General features: G+C 38.6%; 1 protein-coding gene across 1 annotated transcript; it reads left to right on the top strand.

Moving 5' to 3' along the window:
- Positions 1–15,526: 15,526 nt before the first annotated feature.
- On the top strand, positions 15,527–18,811 carry LOC130471746 (histone deacetylase complex subunit SAP18-like; the record flags this gene model as incomplete). Its single annotated transcript, XM_056842034.1, has 4 exons — positions 15,527–15,556; positions 18,417–18,527; positions 18,640–18,735; positions 18,791–18,811. Coding segments are annotated over 4 exons (258 nt in total), but the record flags the coding sequence as incomplete, so codon positions are not given.
- Between the last annotated feature and the right edge of the window lie 784 nt (positions 18,812–19,595).

Raw genomic sequence — 19,595 nt, 5'->3', positions numbered from 1 at the left:
TTGTGCTTCACCTGCGGCAGAGGTTTAGTCAAAGGATCTGAGATGTTGTCATCAGTTCCAATCTTGCTTATCTTAACTTCTTTTCTTTTAACGAACTCTCGTAGAAGATGAAATCTACGAAGTACATGCTTGACTCTCTGGTGGTGTCTAGGCTCCTTTGCCTGTGCAATAGCTCCATTATTATCACAATACAGAGCTATTGGTCCTTTAATGGAGGTGACTACACCAAGTTCACCTATGAACTTCCTTAGCCATATAGCTTCCTTTGCTGCTTCATGTGCAGCAATGTACTCCGCTTCAGTTGTAGAATCCGCAATGGTGCTTTGCTTAGCAGTTTTCCAGCTTACTGCACCTCCGTTGAGGTAGAAGACAAACCCAGACTGTGATCTGAAATCATCTTTGTCGGTTTGGAAACTTGCGTCCGTATAGCCTTTAACAATTAATTCATCATCTCCACCATAGACCAGGAAATCATCTTTGTGCCTTTTCAGGTATTTCAAAATGTTCTAGGCAGTAGTCCAATGTGCCTCACCTAGGTCTGACTTGTATCTGCTCGTAGCATTGAGTGCATACGCAACATCCGGGCGTGTACATATCATAGCATACATTTTTGAACCAATCAATGATGCATATGGAATCCCATTCATTCGTCTGTGCTCATCAAGTGTTTTTGGGCACTGAGTCTTGCTTAGAGTCATTCCATGAGAAATGGGTAGGTAGCCTCGCTTGGAGTCTGCCATATTGAACCTTTCAAGCACCTTATTGATATAAGTGCTTTGACTGAGTCCAATCATCTATTTAGTTCTATGTCTGTAAATCTTGGTGCCCAGTATGTACTGTGCTTCTCCTAGGTCCTTTATCGAAAAACATTTCCCAAGCCAAATCTTGACACAGTTCAACATAGGAATGTCATTTCCGATAAGTAATATGTCGTCGACATATAATACTAGAAAAACGATTTTGCTCCCACTGACCTTCTTGTATACACAAGATTCGTCTGCGTTCTTGATGAAACCAAAGTCACTGACTGCTTCACCAAAACGTATATTCCAGCTCCTTGATGCTTGCATCAATCCATAGATTGATTTCTTAAGCTTGCATACCTTTTTAGCATTCTTTGGATCCTCAAAACCTTCAGGCTGTGTCATAAACACAGTTACTGTTAAAACGCCGTTTAAGAAAGCGGTTTTGCACCCTTCAGCCATATTTCGTAATCGTAATATGCAGCGATTGCTAACATTATCCAAATAGACTTTAGCATTGCAACTGGTGAAAAGGTTTCATCGTAATCCACACCGTGGACTTGCCTGTAACCTTTTGCAACCAATCTAGCTTTGAAAACTTCAAGTTGAAAACCCATTTGCTTCCTATGGCTTGGTAGCCATCTGGCAAATCGACCAAATCCCAAACTTGGTTTTTAGACATGGAGTCTAATTCAGATTGCATGGCATCTTGCCATTGCTTGGAGCTAGGTCACGTCATAACTTGTTTGTAAGTCGTAGGTTCATCACTTTCAAGTAATAGAACTTCATAGCTCTCGTTCGTCAAAATACCTAAGTACCTTTCCGATTGAGATCTATATCTTTGCGATCTACGGGGGGTTACATTTCTAGATCGTCCTTGATTCTCACTAGATACTTCTAAAGATCTCTGAGTTTCATCCTGAATGTCATCTTGAGCATTCTCTAGAGTTTGTTGTTTGACTCGAATTTCTTCGAGGTCTACTTTTCTCCCACTTATCATTTTGGAAATGTGATCTCTTTCCAAAAAGATACCATGTCGAGCAACAAACACCTTGTTCTCAGATGTATTGTAGAAGTAATACCCCTTTGTTTCCTTTGGATAGCCCACAAGGATACATCTGTCAGATTTGGGATGAAGTTTGTCTGAAATTAATCGTTTGACGTATACTTCACATCCCCAAATCTTAAGAAAAGACACTTTTGGAGGCTTTCCAAACCATAACTCATATGGAGTCTTTTCAACAGCTTTATACGGAGCTCTATTTATAGTGAGTGCAGCTTTATTTAGTGCATGTCCCCAAAATTCTATTGGAATTTCGGCATGACCAATCATCGATCTAACCATGTCTAGCAAGGTTCTATTCCTCCGTTCGGACACACCATTCTATTGAGGTGTTCCAGGAGGTGTCAATTCTGATAGAATTCCACATTCTTTCAGATGGTCATCAAATTCATAGCTCAGATATTCACCGCCTCTGTCAGACCGCAGTGCCTTAATCTTCTTGCCTAATTGATTCTCTACTTCACTCTGACTTATGCTTCATTAGGTAGACATAACCATATCTACTGAAGCCATCAGTGAAAGTGATAAAGTAGCTGAAACCTCCTCTAGCATTTGTACTCATTGGTCCACATACATCTGTATGGACTAAACCCAATAGTTCATTTGCTCTTTCTCCAACTTTAGAGAAAGGTTGTTTTGTCATTTTTCCAAGTAAACATGATTCGCACTTACTGTAATCCTCTAAGTCAAATGGTTCTAGAGTTCCTTCCTTTTGAAGTCTTTCTATGCGTTTCAAGTTAATATGGCCTAATCGACAATGCCACAGATAGGTGAGATCTGAATCATTCTTTTTGGCCTTTTTGGTATTTATGTTATAAACTTGTTTATCGTGATTTAATAAATAAAGTCCATTGACTAATCTAGCAGATCCATAAAACATCTCTTTAAAATAAAACGAACAACTATTGTCTTTTATTAAAAAGGAAAATCCCTTAGCATCTAATCAAGAAACATAAATGATGTTTTTAGTAAGACTTGGAACATGGAAACAATCTTCCAGTTCCAAAACTAGCCCAGAGGGGAACGACAAATAATAAGTTCCTTCAGCTAATGCAGCAATCTGTGCTCCATTTCCCACTCGTAAGTCGAATTCACCTTTGCTTAACCTTCTACTTCTTCTTAGTCCCTGCGAATTGGAACATAAGTGTGAGCCACAACCTGTATCTAATACCCACGAAGTTGAATTAGCAAGTATACAGTCTATAACGAAAATACCTGAAGATGGAACGACTGTTCCGTTCTTCTGATCTTCCTTAAGCTTCAAGCAATCTCTCTTCCAATGCCCCTTGATCTTGCAGTAGAAGCATTCAGATTCAGAAGTGGGTTGGCTCACCTTCTTCTTTTCAGATTTGGTGCCGCCTGGTTGCTTAGTCTGGCTGGCCTTGTTGCCACCTTTCTTAGCACTCCTCTTCTTGCCAGATTTCTTGAACTTGCCCCCACGCACCATAAGCACATCTTGCTTATCACTTTTCAGCGTCTTTTCAGCGGTTTTCAGCATACCGTGAAGCTCAGTGAGCGTTTTGTCCAGACTATTCATATTGTAGTTCAGCGTGAACTGATCATACCTGCTATGAAGAGAATGGAGGATGGTGTCTACAGCCATTTCCTGAGAGAATTGCTGATCCAGCCGACTCATATTCTCAATGAGTCCAATTATTTTGAGAACATGTGGACTTACGGGCTCGCCTTTCTTAAGCTTGGTCTCAAGAATTTGCCTATGAGTCTCGAATCTTTCGACTCGAGCCAGATCTTGGAACATGTTCTTTAACTCACCGATGATCGTGAAAGCATCTGAGTTGATGAACCTTTTCTGTAGATCTGTACTCATGGTTGCAAGCATTAGACATTTCACATCCTTGTTGGCATCAATCCAACGATTGAGGGCTGCCTGAGTGACCCCGTCGCCAGCGGCTTCGGGCATCCCCTCTTCTAGGACATACTCTTTTTCTTCCTGCATAAGAACTATTTGCAAGTTCCTTTGCCAGTCAATGAAGTTTTTCCCGTTCAACTTCTCTTTTTCGAGAATTGATCGGATGTTGAATGAATTGTTGTTTGCCATAGTTAAAACTACAATTGAAAAATAATAAAAAAAATAAATAACCATTCATAGTTTCTCTTAATAAACTTTAAATTCTAGCATACACGCATAATTTATCATTTATTAAGCATTTTATTCAAGTTATGTGTTCCGGCAGGTGTGAATAAAATGATTCCAAGACCCTTAAATCATTGAAGAATTAAGCACATTATGTATTTAGACTCAATTCTAAAATATTTTAGGTAAGCAAAGCCTTTGCTAATAGTCTAGATGTTAGGTTATGATACATATGACAATTCATAAATCATGCGGAAAAAACCATTTAGCCAGGAATACATATTATTTACACATAATCATATAGCATAGTTTTAGATGCATACTCTTTGTTGCGTGCCTTCCCTAGCTGCGCCCGAACCGAACAAGAACAAGTCTTTAGGACTCCAAGTGTCGTCCCTCCGTAGATAGTCCACAGCACGTCCGGATCCGCCTTAAGATTGACCAACTAGAATCGCCCTTAAGGTACTAAAGATTTTCGGCACTTATAGTCAAGGAATGTGTCTGAATTTTCTCTCAAAAACTCACTTTGAATACTTGAATTATCTATAAAATATATGACCCTAGGCACGTATTTATAGAGTTATGGAAAGGGTTTTGGAATCCTATTAGGATACTAATTTATTTAATTATAACCCTACTAGGACTCTAATTAAATAATCATTATCTAATAGTTTTAGGATTTAATCACACTTCGAATTCTGATTGCTTCAGGATTCCCGCACAAGCATTGCACGAGCACCGTACACCCGCGCAAGCCTTGCGGCCCACGCTAGGCGCACAGCGCTCGGCCCACTGCTGTGCTCCGCGCGCGCGCCCAAGGCCTTGGCTGGGCCTGGCCTTGCGCTGGGCCTGGTCGAGGCTTGGCGTGCGCTGGTGTGCGTTGGCTCGCTGGGCGACGGCCTGGCTTCGTGCTGGGCCTTCGTCTAGCGGGCCTCGTCCGATGCTAATTCGTACGATACGCTTCCGATTAAATTCCCGATTCCGGAATTCATTTCCGATACGAACAATATTTAATATTTCCGATTCCGGAATCAATTTCCGTTTCGAACAAATATTTAATATTTCCGTTTCCGGAATTATTTTCCGATTCCGATAATATTTCCGATTCTGACAATATTTCCGTTTCCGGCAATATTTCCGATTCTGGCAATATTTCCATTTCCGATAATATTTTCCGATACGTACCATGTTTCCGTTTCCGGCAACATCTACGACTTGGATAATATTTATATTTCCGATACGATCCATATTTCCGTTTCCGGCAATATCATCGTTTCCGGAGTATTCATTTCTTGCCTGTGACGATCTCAGCTCCCACTGAAACCAAGATCCGTCGATTCCGAATATCCATAGATGGAGTATTTAATGCCATTAAATACTTGATCCGTTTACGTACTATTTGTGTGACCCTACGGGTTCAGTCAAGAGTAAGCTGTGGATTAATATCATTAATTCCACTTGAACTGAAGCGGCCTCTAGCTAGGCATTCAGCTCACTTGATCTCACTGAATTATTAACTTGTTAATTAATACTGAACCGCATTTATTAGACTTAACATAGAATGCATACTTGGACCAAGGGCATTATTTCCTTCAGTCTCCCACTTGTCCTTAGGGACAAGTGTGCATTTCCTAATTCCTTTGTCGCTCGATGCTTGCTCTTGAACATAAGGTAAGATTTGTCATCCTTATTATGTCCAGAGGTGTTTCTCGGTTTCAGAGTTCAACTGATCAAATAAACAGATAATCATAGCCTATGATTCATCCGAGCACGGCCATGCATTTCACAGTTTCTAGCTCTCCGAGTGGCCTTGTACAACTTTTAATCATCTCATCCCGATTTATGGGAGGACAATCCCAATCTTGCGATCTTGAGATTAGACTTCGTTTGATAGGTGATTACCTGAGCGTTGCCTTTATAGCCTCCTTTTACGGTGTGACGGTTGGTCAACGTCAAAGCAACCAGTTCTCAAACAAGTAATCTCAAATCACTCAGGTATTGAGGATTTAGTGTCTAATAATTTTAATGAAATTTACTTATGACAGATTTTCATCTCTTACAGTAAAGTTTCATAGGTCTTGTCCGATACTAGTCTTCCCAAAGTAAGTATCTATGCAAATGATTATGACATTGCCATGTCCACATAGTTCAAGAAACAGAACTACTAGTCATCTTGCATTCTAATCGTCTAACGTTTTCTATGCGTCCAATTTTATAGAAAACTCCGACTAGGGACCATTTTCAACTTTTGACATTCAAGTTCACTTGATAGACATTTCTTAGTCACAGGACTGGTCCTGACAGTCTATCTTGAATATATCGTCAAATTGAAGGGACTCATCATTTAATAAACCACAAATTAAATGGAAAAATGAATTCTTTTCATTTATTGTGAATGATTAACCAATAATGTTTTACAAAGATTTAAACTCTAAAACTTTAAAACATTAAACAGAGACATCAAAGCCATTCTCCAATATGCTTGATTCCCATAGCTGCAGTGTGCGAGTTGTGCTTCGCCTGCGGCAGAGGTTTAGTCAATGGATCTGATATGTTGTCATCAGTTCCAATCTTGCTTATCTCGACTTCTTTTCTTTCAACGAACTCTCGTAGAAGGTGAAATCTACGAAGTACATGCTTGACTCTCTGGTGGTGTCTAGGCTCCTTTGCTTGTGCAATAACTCCGTTATTGTCACAATACAGGGCTATTGGTCCTTTAATGGAGGGGACTACACCAAGTTCACCTATGAACTTCCTTAGCCATATAGCTTCCTTTGCTGCTTCATGTGCAGCAATGTACTCCGCTTCAGTTGTAGAATCCGCAATGGTGCTTTGCTTAGCACTTTTCCAGCTTACTGCTCCTCCGTTGAGGCAGAAGACAAACCCAGACTGTGATCTGAAATCATCTTTGTCGGTTTGGAAACTTGCGTCCGTATAGCCTTTAACAATTAATTCATCATCTCCACCATAGACCAGGAAGTCATCTTTGTGCCTTTTCAGGTACTTCAGAATATTCTTGGCAGCAGTCCAATGCGCCTCTCCTGGGTCTGACTGGTATCTGCTCGTAGCACTGAGTGCGTACGCAACATCCGGGCGTGTACATATCATAGCATACATTATTGAACCAATCAATGATGCATATGGAATCCCATTCATTCGTCTACCCTCATCAAGTGTTTTTGGGCACTGAGTCTTGCTTAGAGTTATTCCATGAGACATGGGTAGGTAGCCTCGCTTGGAGTCCGCCATCTTGAACCTATCAAGCACCTTATTGATATAAGTGCTTTGACTAAGTCCAATCATCCTTTTAGATCTATCTCTGTAAATCTTGATGCCCAATATGTACTGTGCTTCTCCCAGATCCTTCATCGAAAAACATTTCCCAAGCCAAATCTTGACAGAGTTCAACATAGGAATGTCATTTCCGATAAGTAATATGTCGTCGACATATAATACTAGGAAAGCAATTTTTTTTGCTCCCACTGACCTTCTTGTATACACAAGATTCGTCTGCGTTCTTGATGAAACCAAAGTCACTGACTGCTTCATCAAAACGTATATTCCAGCTCCTGGATGCCTGCTTCAATTCGTAGATTGACTTCTTTAGCTTGCATACCTTTTTAGCATTCTTTGGATCCTCAAAACCTTCAGGCTGTGTCATAAACACAGTTTCTGTTAAAACGCCGTTTAAGAAAGCAATTTTGACATCCATCTGCCATATTTCGTAATCGTAATATGCAGCGATTGCTAATATTATCCGAATAGACTTTAGCATTGCAACTGGTGAAAAGGTTTCATCGTAATCCACACCGTGGACTTGCCTGTAACCTTTTGCAACCAATCTAGCTTTGAAAACTTCAAGTTTCCCATCCTTGTCCTTTTTCAGTTTGAAAACCCATTTGCTTCCAATGGCTTGGTAGCCATCTGGCAAATCGACCAAATCCCATACTTGGTTTTCAGACATGGAGTCTAATTCAGATTGCATGGCTTCTTGCCATTGCTTGGAGCTAGGGCTCGTCATAGCTTGTTTGTAAGTCGCAGGTTCATCACTTTCAAGTAATAGAACGTCATAGCTCTCGTTCGTCAAAATACCTAAGTACCTTTCCGGTTGAGATCTATATCTTTGCGATCTACGCGGGGTAACATTTCTAGTTTGACCATGATTCTCACCAGATTCTTCTAAAGATCTCTGAGTTTCATCCTGAATGTTATCTTGAGCATTCTCTAGAGTTTGTTGTTCGACTCGAATTTCTTCGAGGTCTACTTTTCTCCCACTTGTCATTTTGGAAATGTGATCTTTCTCCAAAAAGACACCATCTCGAGCAACAAACACCTTGTTCTCAGATGTATTGTAGAAGTAATACCCCTTTGTTTCCTTTGGATAGCCCACAAGGATACATTTGTCAGATTTTGGATGAAGTTTGTCTGAAATTAATCGTTTGACGTATACTTCACATCCCCAAATCTTAAGAAAAGACACATTTGGAGGCTTTCCAAACCATAATTCGTATGGAGTCTTTTCGACAGCTTTAGACGGAGCTCTATTTATAGTGAGTGCAGCTGTATTTAGTGCATGTCCCCAAAATTCTAATGGAAGTTCGGCCTGACCCATCATTGACCTGACCATGTCTAGCAAGGTTCTGTTCCTCCGTTCCGACACACCGTTCCATTGTGGTGTTCCAGGAGGAGTCAATTCTAATAGAATTCCACATTCTTTCAGATGGTCATCAAATTCATAGCTCAGATATTCACCGCCTCTATCAGACCGCAGTGCCTTAATCTTCTTGCCTAATTGGTTCTCTACTTCACTCTGAAATTCCTTGAATTTGTCAAAGGATTCAGACTTATGCTTCATTAGGTAGACATAACCATACCTACTGAAGTCATCAGTGAAAGTGATACAGTAGCTGAAACCACCTCTAGCATTTGTACTCATTGGTCCACATACATCTGTATGGATTAAACCCAATAGTTCATTTGCTCTTTCTCCAACTTTAGAGAAAGGTTGCTTTGTCATTTTGCCAAGTAAACATGATTCGCATTTACCATAATCCTCTAAGTCAAATGGTTCTAGAATTCCTTCCTTTTGAAGTCTTTCTAAGCGTTTCAAGTTTATATGGCCTAATCGACAATGCCACAGATAGGTGAGATCTGAATCATCCTTTTTGGCCTTTTTGGTATTTATGTTATATACTTGTTTGTCGTGATCTAATAAATAAAGTCCATTGACTAATCTAGCAGATCCATAAAACATCTCTTTAAAATAAAACGAACAACTATTGTCTTTTATTAAAAAGGAAAATCCCTTAGCATCTAAGCAAGAAACTGAAATGATGTTTTTAGTAAGACTTGGAACATGGAAACATTTTTCCAGTTCCAAAACTAGCCCGGAGGGCAACGACAAATAGTAAGTTCCTACAGCTAATGCAGCAATCCGTGCTCCATTTCCCACTCGTAGGTCGACTTCGCCCTTGCTTAACTTTCTACTTCTTCTTAGTCCCTGTGGATTGGAACATAAGTGTGAGCCACAACCTGTATCTAATACCCAAGAAGTTGAATTAGCAAGTATACAGTCTATAACGAAAATACCTGAAGATGGAACGACTGTTCCGTTCTTCTGATCTTCCTTTAGCTTTGGACATTCTCTTTTGTAATGGCCTATTCCATCACAATAAAGACAACTTGATGTGGACTTGTCCTGCTTTGATTTAGCATTGCCCTTGGACTTTCCACCTTTCTTGAACGGTCTCCTTCTAGCCTTGAGTAAATCTTTGGCTTCACAGTCCAGTATTATTTCAGCCTTTCTGACAAGGTGAACAAATTCTGCAACTGTTTCTTCTCTTGGTTCACTTAGGTATAGTTGCTTGAAGCGACCAAACCCACTGTGGAGTGAATTGAGCAAGATAGAGACTGCCGTCCTTTCGCTTATTGGTGTTCCTAGTAGACTTAGGCGATCAAAGTATGAACGCATAAGATCCACATGGAACCTCAGTGGGACGCCTACCCTCTGTTTAGTGCGAAGGAGCTGAACATGTGTTTCTTGGACCTCCATCCTATAACACCTGTTGGGAGAACTAACCTTTAGACCAGACATTGATTCAATCAACTCATGGACGTTCAGGTCCCTGTCCTCCGTGCTTCCACGACAGATATCCCTCAGATTCTTGATGAGCGTAAAAGGTTCATAGGCTACAAACCTTCTAGCCCAATCATCAGGGATATTGTTCAGCATGAGACTCATAACCTTTTTGAGATCCGCATCCCAGGCGTAAAATCTCTCAGGGGTCATGTCTATGGCATAGTAGCTTGGCATGGGATGTGACAGTACATACTCAAGTCCATTGAGTTTGACTATTTCAACTAGCTTAGCTTCCCATTCAAGAAAATTTGCCAGGTTCAGCTTGACCATAAGCTCAGAACCTTCGATGATGTTTTGATTGTTGTTTGCCATATTTAAAACTACAATTGAAAAGAATAAACAAATAAATAACCATTCACAGTTTCTCTTAATAAACTTAAATTCTAGCATACATGCATAATTCAATGTTTATTAAGCATTTTATTCAAGTTATGTGTTCCGGCAGGTGTGAATAAAATGATTCCAAGATCCTAAAATCATTGAAGAACTAAGCACAGTTTGTCGACTTAATCCTAAAACATCTTAGGTAAGCAAAAGCCTTTTGCTAATAGTCTAGAAACTATTCTTGGTTGATAGGTACGTCTAAGAACTTATTAGGTAAACCTATCGATTTTGCCACGACATAAAAGGACTCCTTACTTATATCGTTGAGTTTCACCAAAACTAACATGTACTCACAATTATTTGTGTATCTTGCCCCTTTAGGACCAATAAGTAACACCTCGCTGAGCGAAAACTATTACTAGATTGATGTAAAGGATATCCAAGCAAGTGTATATTTTGGCATGGCACCTTTTAACTCAATTTTTAAGTTTGGAACTTAAGGCTCTTACTATGTTGGTTAGATTTTAAGTGAACTAAAATCCTTAATCATGCAACATAATCAAGCCACAATCTCATGCATAATTAAGACATATTTAAAGCAATAAATAACTTAAAGCATGCATAAGATAAATGTGATCTAGTATGGCCCGACTTCATCTTGAAGCTTTAACTTCAAAGTCCGTCTTGAAAATGGATTGGAAACTCCGTCTTCAAATTCATAAATCATGCGGAAAAAACCATTTAGCCAGGAATACATATTATTTACACATAATCATATAGCATAGTTTTAGATGCATACTCTTTGTTGCGTGCCTTCCCTAGCTGCGCCCGAACCGAACAAGAACAAGTCTTTAGGACTCCAAGTGTCGTCCCTCCGTAGATAGTCCACAGCACGTCCGGATCCGCCTTAAGATTGACCAACTAGAATCGCCCTTAAGGTACTAAAGATTTTCGGCACTTATAGTCAAGGAATGTGTCTGAATTTTCTCTCAAAAACTCACTTTGAATACTTGAATTATCTATAAAATATGTGACCCTAGGCACGTATTTATAGAGTTATGGAAAGGGTTTTGGAATCCTATTAGGATACTAATTTATTTAATTATAACCCTACTAGGACTCTAATTAAATAATCATTATCTAATAGTTTTAGGATTTAATCACACTTCGAATTCTGATTGCTTCAGGATTCCCGCACAAGCATTGCACGAGCACCGTACACCCGCGCAAGCCTTGCGGCCCACGCTAGGCGCACAGCGCTCGGCCCACTGCTGTGCTCCGCGCGCGCGCCCAAGGCCTTGGCTGGGCCTGGCCTTGCGCTGGGCTTGGTCAAGGCTTGGCGTGCGCTGGTGTGCGTTGGCTCGCTGGGCGACGGCCTGGCTTCGTGCTGGGCCTTCGTCTAGCGGGCCTCGTCCGATGCTAATTCGTACGATACGCTTCCGATTAAATTCCCGATTCCGGAATTCATTTCCGATACGAACAATATTTAATATTTCCGATTCCGGAATCAATTTCCGTTTCGAACAAATATTTAATATTTCCGTTTCCGGAATTATTTTCCGATTCCGATAATATTTCCGATTCTGACAATATTTCCGTTTCCGGCAATATTTCCGATTCTGGCAATATTTCCATTTCCGATAATATTTTCCGATACGTACCATGTTTCCGTTTCCGGCAACATCTACGACTTGGATAATATTTATATTTCCGATACGATCCATATTTCCGTTTCCGGCAATATCATCGTTTCCGGAGTATTCATTTCTTGCCTGTGACGATCTCAGCTCCCACTGAAACCAAGATCCGTCGATTCCGAATATCCATAGATGGAGTATTTAATGCCTTTAAATACTTGATCCGTTTACGTACTATTTGTGTGACCCTACGGGTTCAGTCAAGAGTAAGCTGTGGATTAATATCATTAATTCCACTTGAACTGAAGCGGCCTCTAGCTAGGCATTCAGCTCACTTGATCTCACTGAATTATTAACTTGTTAATTAATACTGAACCGCATTTATTAGACTTAACATAGAATGCATACTTGGACCAAGGGCATTATTTCCTTCACTAGAAACTACTCTTGGTTGATAGGTACGTCTAAGAACTTATTAGGTAAACCTATCGCATTTGCCACGACATAAAAGGACTCCTTACTTATATCGTTGAGTTTCACCAAAACTAACTTGTACTCACAATTATTTGTGTACCTTATCCCTTTAGAATCAATAAGTAACACCTCGCTATGGCGGAAAACTATAACTAAGATTGATGTAAAGGTTATCCAAGTAAGTGTTATTTTGGCATGGCACCTTTTAACTCAATTTTAAAGTTTGGAACTTAAGGCTCTTACTATGTTGGTTAGATTTTAAGTGAACTAAAATCCTTAATCATGCAACATAATCAAGCCATAATCTCATGCATAATTAAGACATATTTAAAGCAATAAATAACTTAAAACATGCATAAGATATAAATGTGATCTAGTATGGCCTGACTTCATCTTGAAGCTTCAACTTCAAACTCCGTCTTGAAAATGGATTGGAAACTCCGTCTTGAATTTCATCATGGCGCCATTTTCTTCAAATAGGATAAACTATAATTTAAACTAATTACAACTATTTGATGGTACGCAGACCATATTTAAAGCAATAAAATTTGGTACTTTAGACCAATATTACATTCAAATTAATGGTACGCAGACCATATTTACTATTCTATTTGGGCCATACTAGTCACTTTCCATAACCTGCAAAACAGTACATTTACAATATACCATTCACCCATTCATTTATCAATGAATGGCCCACATAGCTGGTTAGTAGAACATATTATGCATCACATAAATATTTGCAGCAATTAATCAAGGCTTCCAATAATCTACCAATTATTCAATCCTTATTAATTCTAATAAAGTTGTTTTAACCTTAAAGGAATGTAGACCTAATCAAGAGTTTATGACTAAAACGCTCCCACTTAAACCAATAAATTTACATGCTTTACTAATTTTAAACATAAAATTGTATTTCCTAGTCTAACAGGAAACACACAAATTTAATTAAAATTTAAAGCTCATATAAATTATTATTTGAATCCTTTAATTTATTTTCAGTTTATTAAGTTAATTAATTTAAATTTAATCAAGGTTTTAATTTTAGTAAAATAATTAGTATAAATAAAATTTATAATAATTAAATTATTCAAAATTAAATTCCGAGAAAAAATTAAATTACAAAATTAATTAAAATCGTTTTCCAACTGAAAATCAAAATTAATTTCAAAGCGTATCAATCGGGTCAAGACGAGTCCATCGAGGCAGCCTCGCCCCTCTCCAGAGATCGCACAGCAATGCACGAGCAGCAGCCACGCGCAAATGCAGCAAGCCAAGCCACGCTTGTGCGCAACATTGCTCGTTGGCTTCGTAGCGCAGCAGCAGGCTTGGCGAGGCAGCGCTCGCTGCTGCGAGGCATCCCTCGCTGCCCGCGCGCGCGCGCCTTTGTTTGCTTGCCTTGCTTTTCGCCCCACCTGCCCATGCACATCACATCACTCGACGGAAGGCCCGCCCATGCACATCACAGCACTCGACGCAAGGCAGGGCTACTGCCTTGCGCTCGCGTGCCACTCGCTTGCTCGTTGCATACGTACCGCATGGGCGACGAGCTCCCATGCTCGTCGTCGCATACCCACATTATACAACACCCCTTAAGGGTAACACTTAGCGTCCATTGCTTTGTGCGTGCAAGATTCATGAGCGGATTACATAAAAATCAAAACTTTTTAATTTAAATTTATAGGCAAATTAATAAATCATATTAATTTCATAAATTTAGGGCGAAAAATCGAAAATTTATTATCCAAATTAATTTCCGATTATCATGGATTCAAATCTAGGTCATAAAATTTAAAAGTTTACCAAATTTACCAAATTTTATGGTGGTTTTTAATCATGGATACCTAATTAAATTGTCAATTAATTATGAAAAACAAATCAAATTCTAAATTATTCGAATTTCAACAAATTAATTACAATTAAAAATTAGGTTGTATAATTAACAAGCTTAGGCATTAAAATTGTTAAACATATACAGTAGGTCAATCATAGATTCAAGATTTACAAACAAGAATCGCAAATATTTAATTTAACATCTTAAAAATTACAAATTTTGCGTTCGAAAAACTAAAACCTCAGAAAAGTCATAGTTAGGCTTCGAATTTGGGAATTCTGGGTTCGGCATCAAATCTTGGATTTTAGTCAAAATTTTAAAACGCCGTTTACATGCGAAATACACAATAAAATTATACGATTCCGACCAATATTGACTAAACTGCCGAAAATTCTGCGAACATATAATTAAATAATCGCACGAATTTGCAATTAATTACAAAAAATCAAAATTAATCACCCCTTTAGTTCATTGCAAATTTATAAAATTTAACCATGTTAACTATAATTATTATGGAATTAATTAGAGGCTCGTGATACCACTGTTAGGTTATGATACATATAAATGAATATAAATCATGCGGAAAAACCATAAAACACTAGTAGAAAAAACCCCTATTGCAGCCCCCTTGTTGCAGCGTACATGTATTAATACGCTTCAACAAGCAGTAGGTCAACGCGGGTCAAATCCCATTAAAGGGTTGTTGCAGCGTACAAATTAATTGCCCCCTGCAAAAGAGTTTTTTGCAGCGTACATATTAAAAGCCCCATGCAATAGCTAGATACTGTTGCAGCGTACAAGTCATTGTACCCTGCAACAATTCCGTGTACCAAATTTATTCGCTGCAATAATATTATTGTCGAATAATTAATTCATTTAACCAAAATATCTATCTCAAAATTTTAGAGTTCCCCGCGCTCAACTCTTCCCTCAGTTTTCAATTCCCTCCGTCGCCGTCGAACTCAGAGCTTGCTCGGTCCCGCGTCGCCGTCGAACTCAGCTTGCTCGGATCCGCCGTCACTCTCCTCGCCGGTGAGTGTCTTTTCTCGCCTCCTCGCCACCCGTCGCGTCCAATACGTTCTCCGCGCTGAACCACGACTGACATAGTCACTGAAAACTCAGCTAGCTCGGCCGGTGGTTCCAAGAAAGAACGGTCTGTTCTCCGGTGCTTGCTCGGCCGCCACTCTCATCGCCACAACAAGTAATTATCTTCCTGTCCCCTTTTGATTTTCGTTTTCAGAATTAGGGTTTGTACAATTCTTTTTTTTTTGGCTAGTTGTTCAATTCGTTCTTTGCACTTCATTTTTGAAGATCGTACTACCTGCAGGAATCTATCATCGTGCTTGTCTGGATTTCAACAACTGCATTAAGGTATTGATATATCTAATTATATTCATAAAGTTTCTCTTTTTCCTCTTTTGAAAGTCTGAGGCCAGCTCATAGGAAGTCATAATTTCTATATCTTTGGTAATTGAAAAGTTCAATTTTTGGCCCCCTCAAAAATAAAAGTTCAATTTTTGGCATTATTTAAGAATTATAGATAAATTACAAGTTGGTATGTAATTTGAATGCAATTTGAAAAAATGTTGGATTTGATTCTGGAACACTTCTTTTGTAATCACCTTTTTGGTTTTCCTTTTGTTTGTATTATCTGATAATTTAATTGTAAAGTCAATGAAAATGCTTGCTGGAATATCTGTAACCCTTTTGGATTAAATTGATTTACTTCATGGCAATACGCTGACACTTAACTGAAGTTTTATAATTTTGATACCAACTGAACATGCAGGAGTTTGAGCAGTTTCTTATTTTGTGATTTTTTGAAAATGCAGGCTTCTATTTTTCTGTTGACACCAGCCTTTGCAAGGCTTATTTTGCGACTTAATCTTCAGCCTCCTGAATTTGTTACTGGTACTTATTATTTTGAGTTTGTCTTATGAAGTATTACATTTACATTTACTCTCTTTCGCCTAGTTACAATCAGATCTGTCTGTTCTTTTAGATTTTGAGTTAGCGCTCCCTAGTCAAATCCTATTCTGCTATGGTACCAGCTAGCCTCTTGCTTGTAGGGGATAAGTAAAGGTAGAGTTCCCCAAAAACCATTCACAAAATAATCGATTTTTGTGCCTGGAAGTCTACAATTACTCATTGGCGCCAACTTTGCGTGTGCTGGTTTGGGTTACGCCGAGAGAACAGCCAGCTTATATGTAAAGTTTCAATCTTTCCATGCAAACCCTTGTTAACTCAGAAAACCTAACTTTAATGTTAAAGACTAACTTTGTTGGGTTTGCAACTACAGAGGGCGGTATCTCTTACGCAACAGTTGGGGTACTACAAGGAGTACCAGAGTAAGGTGACAAAATTGGTGGGGATTGAGAAAGCAAAAGGGATGTTCTCAGCTGGAATTCATCTTCTTAGTGTTGGAAATAGTGATTATGTTCAGAATTACTACATCAATTCTTATATCTACAGACAGTATGCACCTGTTCAGTTTGCTGATCTTCTTATGACCTCCTTCTCTAACTTTGTCCAGGTCTCTCTCTCTCTCCTAAATCTCCTCATTTCATAATTTAAATGCATACTGAAATTAGATAAGGAATTTTAAATCCACTTCCAGCGTAATTCTCAGGTAGCTTAGCTTCGATAACAAAACACCCAACAAATAGTTTTTGAAGTCAAAATTTTTACTTTTAAAATTAGGAAATCACATTTTCCCATGTTTATATAAATACTAGTAACACCACGTATCAAAAGAGTAAAAGTGGTAATTGGTGGAAAGTGATGGTTATCTTGCTGAGAGAGAGAGAGGGTTCCTCATAATTTTATATGTATCAAGGATTCGCTTTGGTGAGACTTGAGAGCATGTCTACAGTCACTTTATGGTTTAGATGGTTCCCTTTTTTAAACCTTCTGTTGGCCAAAGTTGCACCGACTTTCAGAGAAATCAGGTATTGTTTTGAGAGGAACCAATGGCACGGCCTTTCTGGTATAGGCACCTCTGGTTGTGATTGAAATCTCTGCATCCCATTCATGAGAACCTCAAACCTGTCTGGGGTAAGAGCAAACTCACATTGGCACTAAAATGAATTCACACCACTCTATCTTTTGCTGCCATATCCATCTGTTTGTCCATGCAGCTATAGGCAGCAGGTGCTTTTTCACATCTTTTCTGTTTCTTTTTTAGCATCCATCAGACACGCAGCATTCTGTTACTAATTCTTGTGAACAAAGGTTAGAACCTTGTTTGATATCCAGTTTTTGGTCTGGTTCTAAATTGGTACAGGTGGTCCCTAATAGGGAAACACCTGCAAGGAAGAAGCTTGCACGTTATTAATCTAATCAATATCAATATCAAGAGTTCCCAGCAGTTAGATTTTATTCCTAACAGGAAGATACATTGATAACACCCTAGCTAATTATCTAACTCTCATATATGGTTGACCCGTGTTTTTCCCAAGTACAGAAAATGGATGATGAGATTGGGACAGGACGGGGTTAGCTAAAACGTTCCCGATCCTGCATGCTCATATCTGTAATAGAATGGATTCTTTTTGTCCTTCTACTCCGGAAAGTCCATAACTTTCATCATCCCCACGGATATGCAAATCTTCTGTAGCTTTATGCTTCCACATATTATTGTTCTCCTTTCTCACCCTTAACTTTTGACTATGTATTAGATTGAGAAAGAGAGCAAGATAGGGACGCATTATCTCTTATACTACAATAGTAGATTTTACTTTACCGCCATATCTTGACTCTCTAACATATTTTTCTCTACAAGTTTTTGGCTCAGCATATTTGCTCAAGATGTTTTTGAGAAAGCATATTTGCTGAATAACTTATGGTTAGCATGTGAGCATTTTAGCTCTTTAGATTGCCATGATTCTCATACGGTTCCTATCCGTTTGCGCGCTAGCAGATTAAACTACAGTCTTTTCACTTATTCAGTGGCCATTTCTTTAATGCTTTAAAATATGCTGGTGCTGTCATTATGAGATGATAATGGCTTTGTAATGATTCTGTATCTAGTATGCATTTCCTGGTTTGTCAAACAGGTTTATTTTGCAGATTGGCTGAATTTAAATTTAATTTCCTCATCTTCTTTAGATTGGAGGTCACCATACCCAAAAAGATTTTTCAGTGAGAGGCAAGGAACCCAAGGACGAGGTTCAAATTTATACCTGGATGGATGCTACACTTAGAGAGATGACTGATCTCGTATGTTTGCAAACCTGAACTCCGCATTATTATTCATCATTTTTATCTCCTATCTTCCCTCACTCGTATCCACAGGTTTCATGTGTGTGATATTGATTGTTATTACCTTCAGGTGAAAGAAGTATCTCCAGCTGCCAGAAGACGAGATGCAAAATTGTCATTTGCAGTTGTATATCCTGATAAAAATGGTCGTATGCAAGTAAAGAAGGTATCTTCTAAATACCCTAAGCCAGATCATCATAATAGTCTGTCTTTGCTTCCAGACTTCCCATTTCTCAATTTAGATCAGTCAGCACAAAGTGGGACTGTCGTTATTTTTTCATAATCACAAACAAAGCAGCATGAATCTCAATGTTGACTGTTAGATTCTCATATTCAGCAAAGATCCCCTACCATAAACATATCATTATCACACCAAAAACAAAAAAAAAAAAGTTAAATGAGGGAGAAAACAATCAACACTTACTGTGCATGCTATTCTAGTTTAATTTTTTCATTCATTATACCTGAAGATTGAGGTCTTCATACAGAGATTTCACAACACCAACATTTGCTGGATCTGTTTTCCCGTAGTACCAATAACAATAACAGTTTCTTATGCTCCTCGTTGGAAACTTCTAAAGCTTTCACCACCAACCAAGAACACTTGTAGTCTTCAATGTATGATCCAATGTGATTGGTCGTTATAGGTCATATTTAGAGCTAAAATGACATTTACGCTCCCAACTTTGAACTAAAAAACATAATGACTCATTTTATTCTTGTTACATGATTAATATGCATAGTTTAAACTTTTTAAAACTCATCCCAATCTATGTAAGCACATTTAAAGGATAATTTGGTCGTTATAGGTCATATTTAGAGCTAAAATGACATTTCCGCTCCCAACTTTGAACTAAAGAACCTAAGGAGTCATTTTATTCTTATTACATGATTAATATGCATAGTTTTAAGTTTCTAAGACTCATTCTAATCTACCTATGCACATTTAAGGATCATTGGATCGTTATAGATCATATTTAGGCTAAAATAACATTTTCGCTCCCAAATTTGAACTAAAGATCTTAA

Source organism: Spinacia oleracea, chromosome 4, assembly GCF_020520425.1.
Source record: "Spinacia oleracea cultivar Varoflay chromosome 4, BTI_SOV_V1, whole genome shotgun sequence".
Classification (NCBI taxonomy): Eukaryota; Viridiplantae; Streptophyta; class Magnoliopsida; order Caryophyllales; family Amaranthaceae; genus Spinacia; species Spinacia oleracea.
This window is presented reverse-complemented; position numbering and strand designations above follow the sequence as displayed.